This window comes from Cherax quadricarinatus, chromosome 84 (genome assembly GCF_038502225.1).
Source record: "Cherax quadricarinatus isolate ZL_2023a chromosome 84, ASM3850222v1, whole genome shotgun sequence".
Classification (NCBI taxonomy): Eukaryota; Metazoa; Arthropoda; class Malacostraca; order Decapoda; family Parastacidae; genus Cherax; species Cherax quadricarinatus.
In genome coordinates this window covers 10,630,043-10,650,840 of record NC_091375.1, presented here as the reverse complement: position 1 = coordinate 10,650,840, position 20,798 = coordinate 10,630,043, and the positions used below count along the sequence as shown (strand labels likewise).

General features: G+C 41.7%; 1 protein-coding gene across 1 annotated transcript in view; it reads right to left on the bottom strand.

Moving 5' to 3' along the window:
• GlnRS (Glutaminyl-tRNA synthetase) overlaps window positions 1–20,798 on the bottom strand; it is a 42,720-nt gene continuing 21,922 nt past the window's right edge. Inside the window, exons 10-13 of the mRNA XM_070103049.1 lie at window positions 17,516–17,687; window positions 10,385–10,547; window positions 9,261–9,481; window positions 1–631 (exon numbers count right to left, since the gene is read on the bottom strand). Coding sequence (XP_069959150.1) covers window positions 391–631; window positions 9,261–9,481; window positions 10,385–10,547; window positions 17,516–17,687 — 797 coding nt within the window. The 3' untranslated portion in view covers window positions 1–390. The remainder of the gene's footprint in view (window positions 632–9,260; window positions 9,482–10,384; window positions 10,548–17,515; window positions 17,688–20,798) is intronic.

Here is a 20,798-nt window from a genome sequence, read left to right as displayed (position 1 = left end):
TCTTGTACATTCTCAATTTATTATTACAGCTCTCTATGTCAAAATATTTAATTTTATCCATAAAATTATCAATAACAATATGGTATCTAATAAAAGGTAAAAGATTCATTATCAACATCTTTAAGTGTATTAAGTAGTGTCATATTAAACACTAGATTGTTTACACAACTTTAGCATTGGAAGATCAGAATAATTTTATGAATCACTTGTATAAAACACACACAATGCTCTGATATATAATTTTCCTTTTTTTTTTATAAACACACAATGCCCTTCAACATCACTTTTCTCCTAATTTTCCTAAGAAATTACATTACCATGGGACAATGGACAGTACTCTTAAAAATTAATAATAAATAAACCAGAATTTACTGTACAATACAGAAAATGTTAATTTTTCCCCTTATCTTCTTTAAGACCAACAGTCTTATTAAAAACAATGAAATCTGGAGTGGAGTCTGGATCAACCGAGAAGAAGCCTAAACGTTCAAACTGGAACTTGGTGTACACCTTGGCCCCTCTGACAGAGACATCAGCGAGTCCCACAGAGATGGTGAGGGAGTTGGGGTTGATATCAGTGAGGAATCCACCAGGTACCACTGATGGATCCTCTGGGCACTCGTGTTGAAATCTGTGAAAAATGGAATGAATTAGGACTGGGTACTGAGTATTCACCTCCAATATAATGCATCTCAAGACATGGTACACAGCGTAATCTCTTCATATCTTGGTACTTGTGTACCTCGGGGAAATGTACAACAGATGAGGGCTGGATACTGGCTATTCACTTCTTTTCCAAGATGTTTCAAAGTACATTACAGTAAGTCCTTGACTTACAAATACATTGAGAATCTTTTGTATTGTGTTTAATATTCATAATACAGAAAGTCTTCAACTTAAGAACACATTGGGGACCTTCTGTATTATGTATAGTAACGATATAACAGCCTAAAAACACGCAACAGAGCCATGCTTAAAAAACAATGCAAAAGTAAAAATAAATAAAAAATGCTACAGTGTACTTACTGTATTCCTAACATTAAAATATTTTCATCTGAAAATAATAAACATGAATATAATTGAAAATCACCTTCTTAGCAAAGAGCCTTAAAGCAAGGTACGCCTGTACACTGACTGACTGATGAATACACAATTATCATGATGCTTTAGGCTGTTTATATGAATTTCAGTACCGTACATGAAATGCTTTAACCCTTTCAGGGTCCGTCCCGTAGATCTACGGCTTTACGGTGAGTGTCCAAACCGTAGATCTACGCCATGAGCTCAGCTCACTCTGATAAACTGTGAGTGGTACATTTGGGCCTAGATATGAGAGAATACATCTATGTGGTATGTGTGCACCACATAAAACAGATCCTGCAGCACACTGTGTATAATGAGAGAAAAAAACTGAAATCATGATTTTTCGATTAAAACAGCGACTTTGCAGTGTTTTTTCGTATGTTTTTTATAGTTGTATTTGCGATTTCTTGGTCTCATTTGATAGAATGGAAGACATATTACAGAAATAGAGATGATTTTGATTGGTTTTAGCACTGGAAATGGCTTGAAACTGAGCTCAAAGTAGCGGAAATGTTAAATTTTTGCCGATATTCAAGAGTAAACAAATGACCTCACACATCTAATACACGTCAGCTGGTGGGTCTAATATACATTCACAAATATGGTGATGATATTTATACAATTATTACAGTATTGCATAACAGTAAATCTTCTATTTTTTGGTGTGAATAAAAATTCATTATGTGAATAAAAAATCAAAATGGAATTTATTTGTAAAGCCTCAAAATGTAACTAATGAACAGAGGAAATGTTAGTTTAGTTCCAGGAATACCTACATTGTTTATTCTGGACCCTATTTTGAAATTGGAATATTTTGAACTTTGTGTTAAATTGGCCAAATTAACAATTTCCGATCACTTTATTTTGTAGTTGAAACAGTTGACTTGGCGATTTCTTGTGCTCAATCGATAGAATAGAAGTAATACTAGTGAAATAGCTAAGAATTTGGTTGATTGGAATAATGTAATTGGCCTAAAATGGGAGTCAAAGTCGGCAAAATCGCCGATTCGTAAATATCGCTGACACATCAAAATTCGCGAGAGCATAATTTCGTCAATTTTCCACCAAATTTCGTACTTTTTGTTTTATTACCTTCACAAAAAGATTCTCTACGATTTCATAAGAAAAAATAAAAATTTTTTTTTTTTTTAAATTCTTGGACACTGGTGCGTGACTTCAGATTTTGGCCTTGGACCCTGAAAGGGTTAAATACCAAAGAAATTTAGATCAAAAATTAACCTGTAGTTACCAGCGGTCGCAATATACACAACGAGAAGCAATTATTACTACAGAAAAAGCGTCCTTCCTCCAAAATTTGCACCAGTCAACTATAGTGATAATATAGCATTTATTGTGGTGGAGACGGAAAAAACAAAAATAGAAAAACCAGATACAGCGATTGATAAACAAAGAGGTCGACTGTACGTCATTGTAGGAGCTGCCAGATATCACTGGCTCTTCAACACGCAAGTTATACTTTTGTATCAGTCAAATCACATATTACTCGGGTAGATAATTTCCAGTAGATCCTTCATGTGTTAGCTCAAATCACCGACCAGTATGTTTTAAATAAGTGACCCACTGATCAGAGCAGATCGACTGGTCCGAACCCTTGACTGGTCCGAACCCTTGACTGGTCCGAACCCGGGACTGGTTTCAAACAGTTTCGTTGGACAATAAAGCAGACTGTAAACGGATGGGTTTGTAGGCGCCCTTATAAACACAAACATTAAAAATCAGTAACGTGACGGTAAGCTGTCCAATATTCAAAAAGAGTTAGAAACAGAAATACAAATAGCTAGAGCTTCATTTAAGGTTATTAATATAATATTCAAGAGGTTGCTAGTAGAATTGCAGTAAATCAACCATTCACATCATTATGAAGCTGTGTGTAGTCTGTGGTCAGTCAAACAAACGGGCTTCCACATGGATAAATTGTCATTTTTGTGGAAATTGGTGTCACGCTCCTTGTGCAGATATCCCAGAACTAGCTACAAGCAGTATTAAAACAGAGAAGTGTTTTTGGGTATGCCCAAATGAGGAAAATCTGTGGACTAAAATCACAAGGGTATTAAAAGAGGACAACATCAAAGCTGCTTTCATAGAAAACCTGGAAGCTTTCTACAACAGATGGGAACATAAAAAGTCTGGGCTGAATGGTACTGCCCTTGATACTGGCCATGTAGTCAGAAACTGTAAGGCTGGAGGTGATGTCCTGGTAGTCAGTAAATGTGGGGCTGATAGTGCTGTCCTGGGAGACAGTAATGGTGAAGCTGGAGGTGCTGTCCTGGGAGACAGTAATGGTGAAGCTGGAGGTGCTGTCCTGGGAGACAGTAATGGTGAAGCTGGAGGTGCTGTCCTGGGAGACAGTAATGGTGAAGCTGGAGGTGCTGTCCTGGGAGACAGTAATGGTGAAGCTGGAGGTGCTGTCCTGGGAGACAGTAATGGTGAAGCTGGAGATGCTGTCCTGGGAGACAGTAATGGTGAAGCTGGAGGTGCTGTCCTGGGAGACAGAAATGGTGAAGCTGGAGATACTGTCCTGGGAGACAGTAATGGTGAAGCTGGAGATTTTGTCCAGGTAGTCGGGAATTATACGCAGGAAGGAATACATATAAATGACCTCATAGAGGACAGGAGCCATAGTAGGGAAACAAGTGTAGTCAAAGATAAGATAAAACCAATATTGCAAACTAGAAATACCGCAGGAAATAGCAAACAAGAGGACTCCAATAGCAATAGTGAGGATAAATTACCAAAAACAACTGGTGGGAGCTCCATTGTTGGTGCTAGGGAGGATAGGAATAAGACAGGGAAACATGCACCAACAGGGAATACAGTCACAGAAACCCAAGGCAAACGGAAACCAAGCCTGTGCACATACTATGCACTTGGTATCTGCTGGCATGGGAAATCTGGAAAAACAGATGGGACATGCAACTATGACCACCCTAGAAAATGTCATGTCCATATGACAACAGGAAAATGCAAACTCCCTTCCTGTAAGCTTTTTCACCCTGAAATGTGTACCTCTTCAGTACAGGAAAGACTGTGCTATAACTTAAATTGCCAGGCATACCATCTAAAGGGGACAAAAAGATACAAAACATCCAGGCCATGGGAAAACCTGGGTAGCCACAGCCACTCAAGAGGGAGAGGTTTTTTAGTGCCAGGAAGGAAAAAAAACTGGCAGGAAATGGCAGAAATCGTACACCAAATCCAGTCATTCCTGGAGTGGAACCACAGTCGATGGCCTCCACTCCAAACCAACAGATACAGATACTAATGCCGGAAAAAAAATCCCCCCCCAGTACCAACAATACCACCAGTCCGATAACATTCTTCTTTGCAAATATACAGGGTCTAAAGCCAGCAACAAACAACAAAATACCTTTCATCCGTGGACTGCTTGCAGAGGCAAAGGCAATGTTCGCGGCTTTCACTGAGACCCACATAAAGGATCACTTGGACAACGAAATATGGATCCCAGGTTACAACCTATACAGATGTGACAGAGTGAACAGGCAAAAGGGGGGGGTTGGCCTGTACATTGCAGAGTCACTTGTTTGCACAGAACTGCTTAATGCCTCAAATGACGTAGTGGAAGTTTTAGCAGTAAAGGTCGAGAACCAAAACCTAGTCATTGTGGTAGTCTACAAGCCTCCGGATGCAACTTCCCAGCAATTCCAGGAACAGCTGTTAAAAATTGACCACTGTCTGGAAAATCTTCCAGCTCCTGCACCCAACATCTTGCTCCTGGGGGATTTCAACTTAAGGCACCTAAAATGGAGGAATATAGCAAATAATATTGTTGCAGAAATAACACCAGGAGGCAGCTCTGATGAAAACTCACACTCACACGAGCTTTTAAATCTCTGCACAAAATTCAATTTAAACCAGCAAATAATAGAGCCTACTAGACTGGAGAATACACTAGACCTCATATTCACTAACAATGATGATCTGATAAGAAATGTCACCATATCAAAAACAATATACTCAGATCACAACATAATTGAGGTTCAGACATGTATGCGTGGAGCCCCAGACCGACAAAATGAGACTAGTCACGAGGGAGCATTCACCAAATTCAACTTCAATAACAAAAACATAAAGTGGGACCAAGTAAACCAAGTCCTAACCGATATAAGCTGGGAAGATATACTAAGCAACACAGACCCAAACTTATGCCTAGAACAGATTAACTCGGTGGCACTCGATGTATGCACAAGGCTTATTCCTCTAAGAAAAAGGAGGAGTAGATGTAAAATAGAAAGAGACAGGCGCTCCCTTTACAGGCGACGGAAAAGAATAACAGAGCGGCTAAAAGAGGTCAATATATCTGAAATGCGCAGGGAGACACTGGTCAGAGAAATAGCAAGCATCGAACTTAAGCTAAAAGAATCCTTTAGGAGTCAGGAATCGCGGGAAGAACTAAAAGCCATAAATGAAATCAAAAGAAACCCAAAGTATTTCTTCTCCTATGCCAAATCAAAATCGAGAACAACGTCCAGTATTGGGCCCCTACTTAAACAAGATGGGTCCTACACAGATGACAGCAAGGAAATGAGTGAGCTACTCAAGTCCCAATATGACTCAGTTTTTAGCAAGCCGCTAACCAGACTGAGAGTCGAAGATCAAAATGAATTTTTTATGAGAGAGCCACAAAATTTGATTAACACAAGCCTATCCGATGTTATCCTGACGCCAAATGACTTCGAACAGGCGATAAATGACATGCCCATGCACTCTGCCCCAGGGCCAGACTCATGGAACTCTGTGTTCATCAAGAACTGCAAGAAGCCCCTATCACGAGCCTTTTCCATCCTATGGAGAGGGAGCATGGACACGGGGGTCGTCCCACAGTTACTAAAAACAACAGACATAGCCCCACTCCACAAAGGGGGCAGTAAAGCAACAGCAAAGAACTACAGACCAATAGCACTAACATCCCATATCATAAAAATCTTTGAAAGGGTCCTAAGAAGCAAGATCACCACGCATCTAGAAACCCATCAGTTACACAACCCAGGGCAACATGGGTTTAGAACAGGTCGCTCCTGTCTGTCTCAACTATTGGACCACTACGACAAGGTCCTAAATGCACTAGAAGACAAAAAGAATGCAGATGTAATATATACAGACTTTGCAAAAGCCTTCGACAAGTGTGACCATGGCGTAATAGCGCACAAAATGCGTGCTAAAGGAATAACAGGAAAAGTCGGTCGATGGATCTATAATTTCCTCACTAACAGAACACAGAGAGTAGTCGTCAACAGAGTAAAGTCCGAGGCAGCTACGGTGAAAAGCTCTGTTCCACAAGGCACAGTACTCGCTCCCATCTTGTTCCTCATCCTTATATCCGACATAGACAAGGATGTCAGCCACAGCACCGTGTCTTCCTTTGCAGATGACACCCGAATCTGCATGACAGTGTCTTCCATTGCAGACACTGCAAAGCTCCAGGCAGACATCAACCAAATCTTTCAGTGGGCTGCAGAAAACAATATGAAGTTCAACGATGAGAAATTTCAATTACTCAGATATGGTAAACATGAGGAAATTAAATCGTCATCAGAGTACAAAACAAATTCGGGCCACAAAATAGAGCGAAACACCAACGTCAAAGACCTGGGAGTGATCATGTCGGAGGATCTCACCTTCAAGGACCATAACATTGTATCAATCGCATCTGCTAGAAAAATGACAGGATGGATAATGAGAACCTTCAAAACTAGGGAGGCCAAGCCCATGATGACACTCTTCAGGTCACTTGTTCTATCTAGGCTGGAATATTGCTGCACACTAACAGCACCTTTCAAGGCAGGTGAAATTGCCGACCTAGAAAATGTACAGAGAACTTTCACGGCGCGCATAACGGAGATAAAACACCTCAATTATTGGGAGCGCTTGAGGTTCCTAAACCTGTATTCCCTGGAACGCAGGAGGGAGAGATACATGATTATATACACCTGGAAAATCCTAGAGGGACTAGTACCGAACTTGCACACGAAAATCACTCATTACGAAAGCAAAAGACTTGGCAGACGATGCACCATCCCCCCAATGAAAAGCAGGGGTGTCACTAGCACGTTAAGAGACCATACAATAAGTGTCAGGGGCCCGAGACTGTTCAACTGCCTCCCAGCACACATAAGGGGGATTACCAACAGACCCCTGGCAGTCTTCAAGCTGGCACTGGACAAGCACCTAAAGTCAGTTCCGGATCAGCCGGGCTGTAGCTCGTATGTTGGTTTGCGTGCAGCCAGCAGCAACAGCCTGGTTGATCAGGCTGTGATCCACCAGGAGGCCTGGTCTCAGACCGGGCCGCGGGGGCGTTGACCCCCGGAACTCTCTCCAGGTAAACATAAATTTAGATGAAGGAGCATGACAATTTTGTGTAGTCTTAATAGTTTTGAGTCAAATGTGTTCTAGTTCTCTATTATCTGCCAAATGATCAAGATCTTTATTTCTGTTTGCTTAACCCTTTCAGGGTCCGTCCCGTAGATCTACGGCTTTATGTTCAGGGTCCAAACCGTAGATCTACGCCATGAGCTCAGCTCACTCTGATAAACTGTGAGTGGTACATTTGGGCCTAGATATGAGAGAATACATCTATGTGGTATGTGTGCACCACATAAAACAGATCCTGCAGCACACTGTGTATAATGAGAGAAAAAAAATGAAATCGTGATTTTTCGATTAAAACAGCAACTTTGCAGTGTTTTTTCGTATGTTTTTTATAGTTGTATTTGCGTTTTCTTGGTCTCAATTGATAGAATGGAAGACATATTACAGAAATAGAGATGATTTTGATTGGTTTTAGCATTGGAAATGGCTTGAAACTGAGCTCAAAGTAGCGGAAATGTTAAATTTTTGCCGATATTCAAGAGTAAACAAACGACCTCACACGTCTAATACACATCAGCTGGTGGGTCTAATATACATTCACAAATATGGTGATGATATTTATACAATTATTACAGTATTGCATAAGAGTAAATCTTCTATTTTTTGGTATGAATAAAAATTCATTATGTGAATAAAAAATCAAAATGGAATTTATTTGTAAAGACTCAAAACATAACTAATGAACAGAGGAAATGTTAGTTTAGTGCCAGGAATGCCTACATTGTTCATTCTGGACCCTATTTTGAAATTGGGATATTTTGAACTTTGTGTTAAATTGGCCAAATTAACAATTTCCGATCACTTTATTTTGTAGTTGAAACAGTTGACTTGGCGATTTCTTGTGCTCAATCGATAGAATAGAAGTAATACTAGTGAAATAGCTAAGAATTTGGTTGATTGGAATAATGTAATTGGCCTAAAATGGGAGTCAAAGTCGGCAAAATCGCCGATTTGTAAATATCGCTGACACATCAAAATTCGCGAGAGCATAATTTCGTCAATTTTCCACCAAATTTCGTACTTTTTGTTTTATTACCTTCACAAAAAGATTCTCTACGATTTCATAAGAAAAAATAACAAATTTTTTTTTTGAAAATTCTTGGACACTGGTGCGTGACTCCAGATTTGGGCCTTGGACCCTGAAAGGGTTAATGTGTGTTGTATTCATTTTCCATTAAAGATTACTTTATTAATAAAGAGGTATTGTTACCTACCTTAACTAGAGCTTACACACCTTAACATTCATTGATATTTTTATGTGTTATCAGTTGAAATCATTTTACATTAAATTTCTTTGACCAATATTTTTTTAATGCACTGGCCATCTCCCACCGAGGCAAGGGATCCCAAAAAAGAAACACTTTCACCATCGTAAATACTATCACTGTCCTGCCACAGACAACAGTTTAGCCATCCTCTAAACAGCAAATATCCCCAACCCCTCCTTTAAAGTGAAGGCATTGTACCTCCTATCTCCAGGACTCAAGTCCAGCTAATTTGTTTCCCTGAATCTCTTCACAAAATATTACCCTGTTCACACTGCAACAGCTCGTCAAGTCTCAAAAACCATTTGTCTCCACTCACTCCTATCTAACATGCTCACACATGCCTGCTGTATGTCCAAGGCCCCTTGCACACAAATTCTCCTTTACCCCCTCCCTTCAGAATGTTTGTCATCTAAATAATGCTGGAATTTTTAGTAACATGGTAGGATGATATAATGGGAGACAAATCAAAATGAGTTATTAGGCCAATACTTCAGTACTTACAAACGTTCATACTGACGAACTTCACATTTGAGTGGATGAGCAACCCAGTGGATAAATGCCTTAGGCTTGTTAGAGTCTGTGGCCGGTTGACATGTAACTTTGAGGTAATCTACTTCCCCAGATGAAGTCTTGACCACTTCCTGAACATTGATTATCATGCCACAATGCCTTAGACCAACAGTCTGTTGTGGGGTCAATCTTCTGTAGCCATTTTCTTCTTTCTAAAGAGGTGAAATAATCTTGATTACTCATAAGATAAATATTTATCCTATGCACTATACACCCTTTCCTCACTTAGCGACATACTTGTTTACCGACTCCTTGGACTTACGACATGCTCTCTGACCAGTATTCATACCTAAATAATGTATATTAGAGCTGATTTCCTCTATTCTGTTTATTTCAATATACAGTACACTATTGTATAAACATTCAATTTTTTTTTGTTGAACACATCGGCCATTTCCCACCGAAGCAGGGTAACCCAAAAAGAAAGAAATATTATAAATGGTGCAAAGGTGACATTAAAACAATATCAAAGATGGTTGACACAAACTCACTACCATTATAGTATGCTCCTTACTTAGCAATGAATTCGTTTAATGACGTGGTCTTAGGAATGGAACTCCGCCGTTAAGTGAGGAGAGGCTGTATTTACAAATGTACAGTAGGCAACATAACTATGCATGTGCATAAACAAATCACAGAAAAAGAGACAACTCACTAACCTATTGTTTTAAATAGTATCTCACTTCAGCATGCATATGGTGAGACCTAGTCTAAAGCCTTTGCAAGCTGATAAATTAGACACATGTGCAACACTTTGGTATCTTTACTGTGAAAATGTTTTGCCACACAGTGGCTTCATCAGTCGAATGCAAAGAAGAATGGTGAAGATCAGAAGGAGTTGGAGGTAATCCGTCCCTCAGCCCGGAATCGATGCAATAAAACTATCAAGATTGACAGTCTGATTATGTCAATTCCAGGCTGAGGGACTGATAATAGTGTACATATATGGTTCTCTGAATCATTTATGTACACTATTCAAGCTGTTCTCAATCAATAACTGCACACAGTCCACAAATTCTATCAAGTACCATATTCTTCCTGAATGAATCACCCACCTCTCTAAAATCAGAAAGCTCAATCCAAAGTTCCCTGTCAAAAATGACAGTGTGAGCACCCTTGGCATCATTGCCAGGGATATTAGGTACAGTTACAGAAACAGGACCTTCATTAGGGTAGTTGGTGATGACCACTCTCAAGGGCTCCAAAACAACCATGGCTCTGTCAAGAAAACACAAGAAAATTTACTGAGCAGAATTACAATAAACGCAACAATAAATAAATTAAAATGTAACCAATACACAAAAATAATTATCATAAACACAATGAAAGTTTTTTTGGGTCACCCTGCCTCACCACGAGACAGCCAATGTGTTAAAATAAAATTATTAATTATTAATATTATAATTCTCCATGGGGAAGTGGAACAGAATTCTTCCTCCGTAAGCCGTGTGTGTTGTAAGAGGCGACTAAAATGCTGGGAGCAAGGGGTTAATAACCCCTTCTCCTGTACAAATTACTAAATTTAAAAAGAGAAACTTTCGTTTTTCTTTTTCGGCCACCCTGCCTTGGTTGGATACAGCCAGTTTATTGAAAGATGATTTTTATAATGTTCACAAGGACCAATATAGAAGTCACTGACTTTTTTGGGGGTTATCCTAGGTAATGAACACATATACTGCTATTTACGATAATTTTTGTAACTGTATTTATGTATATCTGTACCTGAATAACTTATTTACTTAGAAGAAAGTGTCATGAAAGTATCATCGGTAAATGTGAAATTAACAGAAAGGCAGAGGTAATATATTTTTCTATAAATACACGGGCATGATTTCCCTCCCAGGTGATTACTGTCTATCCTTCCAGCTGACTACTGCCTATCCTCCCAGCTGACTACTGCCTATCCTCCCAGCTGACTACTGCCTAACCTTCCAGCTGACTACTGCCTATCCTTCCAGCTAACTACTGCCTAAATAACAAAAAAAGGCACAATATCGTGACTGGAACGATACACAAATAACCCGCACATAGAAGAGAGGAGCTTACGACGACGTTTCAGTCCGACTTGGACCATTTACAAAGTCACACTAACGAGAAGTGGAGCAGGACGGGTATATATAGGCAGGAAGAGGTAGTGGTGGTAGTAGCAGTAGTAGTAGTGGTGGTAGTAGTAGTTCACTACTGCCTATCTTCCCAGCTGACTACTGCCTATCATCCCAGCTGACTACTGCCTATCCTTCCAGTTGACTACTGCCTATCCTTCCAGCTGACTACTGCCTATCCTTCCAGCTGACTACTGCATATCCTCCCAGATGACTACTGCCTATCCTCCCAAATGACTACTGCCTATCCTCCCAGCTGACTACTGCCTATCCTCCCAGCTGACTACTGCCAATCCTCCCAGCTGACTACTGCCAATCCTCCCAGCTGACTACTGCCAATCCTCCCAGCTGACTACTGCCAATCCTCCCAGCTGACTACTGCCTATCTTCACAGCTGACTACTGCCTATCCTTCCAGTTGACTACTGCCTATCCTCCCAGCTGACTACTGCCTATCTTCCCAGCTGACTACTGCCTATCTTCGCAGCTGACTACTGCCTATCCTCCCAGTTGACTACTGCCTATCTTCCCAGCTGACTACTGCCTATCCTTCAAGCTAACTACTGCCTATCCTCCCGGCTGACTACCGCCTATCCTCCCAGCTGACTACCGCCTGACTACTGCCTATCCTTCCAGCTAACTACTGCCTATCCTCCCAGCTGACTACTGCCTATCTTCCCAGCTGACTACTGCCTATCCTTCCAGCTTACTACTGCCTATCCTCCCAGCTTACTACTGCCTATATTCCCAGCTGACTACTGCCTATCCTTCCAGTTGACTACTGCTTATCCTTCCAGCTGACTACCGCCTATCCTCCCAGCTGACTACCGCCTATCCTCCCAGCTGACTACCGCCTATCCTCCCAGCTGACTACCGCCTATCCTCCCAGCTGACTACTGCCTATCCTCCCAGCTGACTATTGCCTATCCTCCCAGCTGACTACTGCCAATCCTCCCAGCTGACTACTGCCTGTCTTCCCAGCTGACTACTGCCTATCCTTCCAGTTGACTACTGCCTATCCTCCCAGCTGACTACTGCCTATCTTCCCAGCTGACTACTGCCTATCTTCCCAGCTGACTACTGCCTATCTTCCCAGCTGACTACTGCCTATCTTCCCAGCTGACTACTGCCTATCCTTCCAGCTAACTACTGCCTATCCTCCCAGCTGACTACTGCCTATCCTCCCAGCTGACTACTGCCTATATTCCCAGCTGACTACTGCCTATCCTTCCAGCTGACTACTGCTTATCCTTCCAGCTGACTACTGCCTGTCCTCCCAGCTGACTACTGCCTATCCTCCCAGCTGACTACTGCCTATCTTCCCAGCTGACTACTGCCTATCCTCCCAGCTGACTACCGCCTATCCTCCCAGCTGACTACTGCCTATCCTCCCAGCTGACTACTGCCTATCCTCCCAGCTGACTACTGCCTATCCTCCCGGCTGACTACCGCCTATCCTCCCGGCTGACTACCGCCTATCCTCCCGGCTGACTACCACCTATCTTCCCAGCTGACTACTGCCTATCCTCCCAGTTGACTACTGCCTATCTTCCCAGCTGACTACTGCCTATCTTCCCAGCTGACTACTGCCTATCTTCCCAGCTGACTACTGCCTATCCTTCCAGCTAACTACTGCCTATCCTCCCAGCTAACTACTGCCTATCCTCCCAGCTGACTACTGCCTATCCTCCCAGCTGACTACTGCCTATCCTCCCAGCTGACTACTGCCTATCCTCCCAGCTGACTACTGCCTATCCTCCCGGCTGACTACCGCCTATCCTCCCGGCTGACTACCGCCTATCCTCCCGGCTGACTACCGCCAATCCTCCCGGCTGACTACTGCCTATCCTCCCAGCTGACTACTGCCTATCTTCCCAGCTGACTACTGCCTATCTTCCCAGCTGACTACTGCCTATCTTCCCAGCTGACTACTGCCTATCTTCCCAGCTGACTACTGCCTATCCTCCCAGCTAACTACTGCCTATATTCCCAGCTGACTACTGCCTATCCTTCCAGTTGACTACTGCCTATCCTTCCAGCTGACTACTGCCTATCCTCCCAGCTGACTACTGCCTATCCTCCCAGCTGACTACTGCCTATCCTCCCAGCTGACTACTGCCTATCCTCCCAGCTGACTACTGCCTATCCTCCCAGCTGACTACTGCCTATCCTCCCAGCTGACTACTGCCTATCCTCCCAGCTGACTACTGCCTATCCTCCCAGCTGACTACTGCCTATCCTCCCAGCTGACTACTGCCTATCCTCCCAGCTGACTACTGCCTATCCTCCCAGCTGACTACTGCCAATCCTCCCAGCTGACTACTGCCAATCTTTCCAGCTGACTACTGCCAATCCTCCCAGATGACTACTGCCAATCCTCCCAGCTGACTACTGCCTATCCTCCCAGCTGACTACTGCCTATCCTCCCAGCTGACTACTGCCAATCCTCCCAGCTGACTACGGCCTATCTTCCCAGCTGACTACTGCCTATCCTTCCAGTTGACTACTGCGTATCCTCCCAGCTGACTACTGCCTATCCTCCCAGCTGACTACTGCCTATCCTCCCAGCTGACTACTGCCTATCCTCCCAGCTGACTACTGCCTACTGCCTATCCTCCCAGCTGACTACTGCCTATCCTCCCAGCTGACTACCGCCTATCCTCCCGGCTGACTACCGCCTATCCTCCCGGCTGACTACTGCCTATCCTCCCAGCTGACTACTGCCAATCCTCCCAGCTGACTACTGCCTATCCTCCCAGCTGACTACTGCCTATCCTCCCAGCTGACTACTGCCTATCCTCCCAGCTGACTACTGCCTATCCTCCCAGCTGACTACTGCCTATCCTCCCAGCTGACTACTGCCTATCCTCCCAGCTTACTACTGCCTATCTTGATTTTGAAGGCAACATTTTCTAGCCCCATGTTTACATAAACATAATCCATATCTGCCCATACTGTTTAAATATTTAAAAAGGATACACCAATAGGACAATAGGACTAATATTACTATTAGTGCCTCCCTAGGGATAAAGTCCACTTTTTCTTTTTCAATGAACCAGTTGTATCCCACTGAGGTAGGGTGACCTAAATAGAAAAATTAAATTTATTTTTTTAAATTTAGTAATTTATACAGGAGAAGTGGTTACTAGCCCCTTGCTCCCAGCAATAAAGTCCATATCTACACAAATAACCTGCACATAGGAGAAAGAAGCTTATGACGACGTTTTGGTCTTTGTCCCGTGCCGTCCCTGCCCTCCTCCTGTATATATATTGGCATCCTTACCTTCTTGTGTCAGTGTGTAACTAGTCAACAGTCCAAGTCAGACTGAAATGTTGTCATAAGTTTCCTTCTCCTGTGTGTGGGTTATCCGTGTATTGTTGCAATCATGACATTGTGCCTTTTGTTCTTCAAAGTCAATATTTGGCCACAAACTGCCTAAACTTGCCACAGTGTTAAGGTGACCCAGTTTTGGGAAAGGATCTGCAGAAGAGTGAACCTGAGTAGAATCATCAGCGTGCTAATGCAATGACTAGTGATTGAGGAATCTCAGCCTTCTGGTTATCCATGACAGGATGGCTTCAGCTTGGCCCCAGTCCATCGCATGTAACATATGCACTGTTCCGAGTCTCACTTTTCCCAAATATGAATATCCACCCTGCTCCTCCATAGGTAACTATCACTTGCAATATTTTTGTGCTATCCTTGGATGTTACTTGACTATCATATTTCATAAGTGCAGGAACTGTGGGAAAAAAAGTGAGCTTGGTATAAGAATTTTAATTTATTTTGTGGCAATGTTTTGCTCTCCAGAAATTTGGCAAAGTTTATGGAGAGAAATGTTGCCACAGTAAAACATCACATTAGTTGCATCTGTGCCCATTTTTCCTAACATTTTGTCAGAAATTTTAGTCATTACTAATATTCCCCGACCCACACTGGACCTAAGGGTCGAGAATTTGGAAAAGCGCAGTTCTCCTCCTTCCTCACTACTACACACACTGCTTGCAGCTGCTTCTGGTAGTGTCACGTGCATTACTAACTGTTTGTCAAACACTTTTGGGTATTTTCTCTTTGGTTTTTTCTCAGTAAGTTGTCAGGTTTGAGAAAATGTGGCCCTGGCAAGGAATGAGTCGTGAGATATTTGAAGATATGCACGAAAACATAAATGAATTGTTTGAAAAAGGATGACTAAGAACCAACTGCAAAAGAAATGCTGAAGGAGCTCAGTTCCCAGTTAGAAGCAAGGTGGATAACAGATGATGAAGCAGAACCTGTAGATAAACAGTTAATAGTGCAACAGTAACTGCTGCATGCAAGCAACTCTATTTTATTGGTAGAGTTAGACTTTTCACTGAAGAGGACACTGATACTTCTTGAAACACTGCTCTTAAGTTTGGGTTTGGAGCAACTCATGATGCCTTATTATCAGCTGTATAAAGTTCTGCAAACATGGCACACATTACAGAATACTAGAGCACCCCAGTACAACCCTCAACTGATGACAACTCTGCCTCCACATAAACACAAGAACCACAGTCATCCACCTCAGCCCAGTAGGGTAACATTGACCCTATCTATATACTCATGTCGACAAATAACATTAACTAGAAAGTAAGGTAAGATAAACATTATTAAATAGCAAGTGGAATGTTTGAAAAAATTATTTAGTAAATTTTAAAGTCTCTGAATGTAACCCTATTTTTTCCATGTTCTTCATTTCCCAAAAAGCTAATTTCCACAAAGCACCAATTTTCAGGAACACATCTCCCAAGTTATTTGTGGGTTTACTGCAATTTTGTGGGTTATTTCATAATCATGGGTTCTCTGAGAAAGTCAGCACTGTGAATATGCATTATTACATTCATGGGGAAGTGCTAAATCCAGGAAGATCACATACAGAGCCTGGAAAGCAGAAGCTAATCAGGGGAAGGTTTGCTCCAGTTCCTTAGATCATGAGCCCTTTGATCCTTCTTCCCTTTAAACAGTTGTGGATACGTCACAGCATATATTAGTGATTACACCAGGCACAGCCATAGGCAAACAAAGCAGAACCCAAAATTCTTTTAAATTATGTCTGAAATTTTACAATCATATGCAGTGCCTACACAAATGTATGCTCTCTTATTCATTCTTCATTCTCTCTGAAGATATCTTTAGGAACATAAACACTGTACTACTTTTTTTTACACTATGGTTAAATTAAATACTGGAGATCTATTTTTCAGTCATTCTACGGTATATGTACATATTTTCCCCTCAGGTAGTGTGGACCAAATTGTGAATATCTTTCTGCAGCATTATCAGGGGATGAGCTGGTGTTCTGTTCTTAGTTCGTATGTCCATGGACAAATTATAACCTGAAAATGCTTTCAATAAAAACTAGAGATGAATCTGAAATAAAATTTATATTGCATAATTATCCAAAAGCAATGTAAAACAGTGAGAAATTATCAGTAAAATTGTAAGATTATCATAATTTGGGGCACCATCGTTTGAGTGCCATTTCCGATTTTTTCTTTATGAAAATTACAGGAAACTTCAACCACTCTAGCAGCACCTTTCAAGCACCAGCACCGAGATGTATCTCATCAGAGACTCATTAGTCATTGTAAGGAATCCTGTTCCTGGGCTGGTGATGAAGACCATTTCCTGGTAGATTCAATGGTACATCTTTGGAACATACCCGGCTGGTGTCACCTTTTTTTCAAATTACACATAGTGGACTGCACAAGCTGCCCTTGGTGCCCTATATAGTAGTATAATACAGTAGAATGCTTTCTATTCTATTGTTCAAAGATTTATTCTGCTTGTACCAGACATCCTTCAGTTTCAGTCCTCCTTAACAGCTCTGGCTTTTAAGCAGACAGGTTTCTATATTCTAGGTGGTAAGTGTTCTTTTCTCCATACCATAAGCAGGTTGGGCAATATCTAAGCACTAAAAGAATGTCTAGACACCAGACTTGTGGGATCAGGGTTCATATGGCATAAGCCATCATAGGCTTCAAAAAGCAACAACAAACACATAAGTACCAAGAACTGTGAGAACATCCCACACACAAGCCTCATGCATACTTATCAACTTACCTATGAGCAGTAACATTGAGAACATCACGCACACAAGCCTCTAAGGCATCGGGATGAATGGATATTTGAGCGCCGGTTAATCCAAGCGTAGCACAGAAGTTATTGATGGCCTCTGGAGGGAATCCTCTACGCTGAAGTGCTGTTAAGGTGAAGAGTCTAGGATCATCCCAATCTGTAAATGGGTGTGTTACAAGTTAGTACAGAATTAATTCATTCATTACAAATACAAAATCAAATTGAATCTGCCCATTAAAAAAACATTTTTGAGGATTAAAATAAATAATAAAAAAAAAAGGCAGAAAATGCATTTATAAATCCAAGGAATTACAAAAATGATTATGGCAGTCTATATCATTGTATGTAAACACCATGATGTAAGACTGGAAGGATAACAGAGGGCATAAGGCTGAGTGCGGACTTGTGATAGGAAAATTAAAACAATGATATGAAAGCAATGCCAATACTCAGGCTGCTAATAAATACTATACAGTAGGGCCCCACTTATACGGCAAGTTAGGTTCCAGGCTACTGCTGGAAAGCAGACATTGCCAGAAAGCAGAACACTTTTTTCCACTGATAAATGCATATAAATACCAGACAACAAGTTTACACAGTTTTGCATGATGGTAGGATAATACATATTTTAAGAAAAAGAGGATAAATAAGTATACACGATATGATGTAGGGCGAAATGACAGTAGTTTGTTGGATTATGTATTGGTAGATAAAAGACTGTTGAGTAGACTTCAGGATGTACATGTTTATAGAGGGGCCACAGATATATCAGATCACTTTCTAGTTGTAGCTACACTGAGAGTAAAAAGTAGATGGGATACAAGGAGAATAGAAGCATCAGGGAAGAGAGAGGTGAAGGTTTATAAACTAAAAGAGGAGGCAGTTAGGGAAAGATATAAACAGCTATTGGAGGATAGATGGGCTAATGAGAGCATAGGCAATGGGGTCGAAGAGGTATGGGGTAGGTTTAAAAATGTAGTGTTAGAGTGTTCAGCAGAAGTTTGTGGTTACAGGAAAGTGGGTGCAGGAGGGAAGAGGAGCGATTGGTGGAATGATGATGTAAAGAGAGTAGTAAGGGAGAAAAAGTTAGCATATGAGAAGTTTTTACAAAGTAGAAGTGATGCAAGGAGGGAAGAGTATATGGAGAAAAAGAGAGAGGTTAAGAGAGTGGTGAAGCAATGTAAAAAGAGAGCAAATGAGAGAGTGGGTGAGATGTTATCAACAAATTTTGTTGAAAATAAGAAAAAGTTTTGGAGTGAGATTAACAAGTTAAGAAAGCCTAGAGAACAAATGGATTTGTCAGTTAAAAATAGGAGAGGAGAGTTATTAAATGGAGAGTTAGAGGTATTGGGAAGATGGAGGGAATATTTCGAGGAATTGTTAAATGTTGATGAAGATAGGGAAGCTGTGATTTCGTGTATAGGGCAAGGAGGAATAACATCTTGTAGGAGTGAGGAAGAGCCAGTTGTGAGTGTGGGGGAAGTTCGTGAGGCAGTAGGTAAAATGAAAGGGGGTAAGGCAGCCGGGATTGATGGGATAAAGATAGAAATGTTAAAAGCAGGTGGGGATATAGTTTTGGAGTGGTTGGTGCAATTATTTAATAAATGTATGGAAGAGGGTAAGGTACCTAGGGATTGGCAGAGAGCATGCATAGTTCCTTTGTATAAAGGCAAAGGGGACAAAAGAGAGTGCAAAAATTATAGGGGGATAAGTCTGTTGAGTGTACCTGGTAAAGTGTATGGTAGAGTTATAATTGAAAGAATTAAGAGTAAGACGGAGAATAGGATAGCAGATGAACAAGGAGGCTTTAGGAAAGGTAGGGGGTGTGTGGACCAGGTGTTTACAGTGAAACATATAAGTGAACAGTATTTAGATAAGGCTAAAGAGGTCTTTGTGGCATTTATGGATTTGGAAAAGGCGTATGACAGGGTGGATAGGGGGGCAATGTGGCAGATGTTGCAAGTGTATGGTGTAGGAGGTAGGTTACTGAAAGCAGTGAAGAGTTTTTACGAGGATAGTGAGGCTCAAGTTAGAGTATGTAGGAAAGAGGGAAATTTTTTCCCAGTAAAAGTAGGCCTTAGACAAGGATGTGTGATGTCACCGTGGTTGTTTAATATATTTATAGATGGGGTTGTAAGAGAAGTAAATGCGAGGGTCTTGGCAAGAGGCGTGGAGTTAAAAGATAAAGAATCACACACAAAGTGGGAGTTGTCACAGCTGCTCTTTGCTGATGACACTGTGCTCTTGGGAGATTCTGAAGAGAAGCTGCAGAGATTGGTGGATGAATTTGGTAGGGTGTGCAAAAGAAGAAAATTAAAGGTGAATACAGGAAAGAGTAAGGTTATGAGGATAACAAAAAGATTAGGTGATGAAAGATTGAATATCAGATTGGAGGGAGAGAGTATGGAGGAGGTGAACGTATTCAGATATTTGGGAGTGGACGTGTCAGCGGATGGGTCTATGAAAGATGAGGTGAATCATAGAATTGATGAGGGAAAAAGAGTGAGTGGTGCACTTAGGAGTCTGTGGAGACAAAGAACTTTGTCCTTGGAGGCAAAGAGGGGAATGTATGAGAGTATAGTTTTACCAACGCTCTTATATGGGTGTGAAGCGTGGGTGATGAATGTTGCAGCGAGGAGAAGGCTGGAGGCAGTGGAGATGTCATGTCTGAGGGCAATGTGTGGTGTGAATATAATGCAGAGAATTCGTAGTTTGGAAGTTAGGAGGAGGTGCGGGATTACCAAAACTGTTGTCCAGAGGGCTGAGGAAGGGTTGTTGAGGTGGTTCGGACATGTAGAGAGAATGGAGCGAAACAGAATGACTTCAAGAGTGTATCAGTCTGTAGTGGAAGGAAGGCGGGGTAGGGGTCGGCCTAGGAAGGGTTGGAGGGAGGGGGTAAAGGAGGTTTTGTGTGCGAGGGGCTTGGACTTCCAGCAGGCATGCGTGAGCGTGTTTGATAGGAGTGAATGGAGACAAATGGTTTTTAATACTTGACGTGCTGTTGGAGTGTGAGCAAAGTAACATTTATGAAGGGATTCAGGGAAACCGGCAGGCCGGACTTGAGTCTTGGAGATGGGAAGTACAGTGCCTGCACTCTGAAGGAGGGGTGTTAATGTTGCAGTTTAAAAACTGTAGTGTAAAGCACCCTTCTGGCAAGACAGTGATGGAGTGAATGATGGTGAAAGTTTTTCTTTTTCGGGCCACCCTGCCTTGGTGGGAATCGGCCAGTGTGATAATAAAAAAAAAATAATAATAATAAGTTTACACT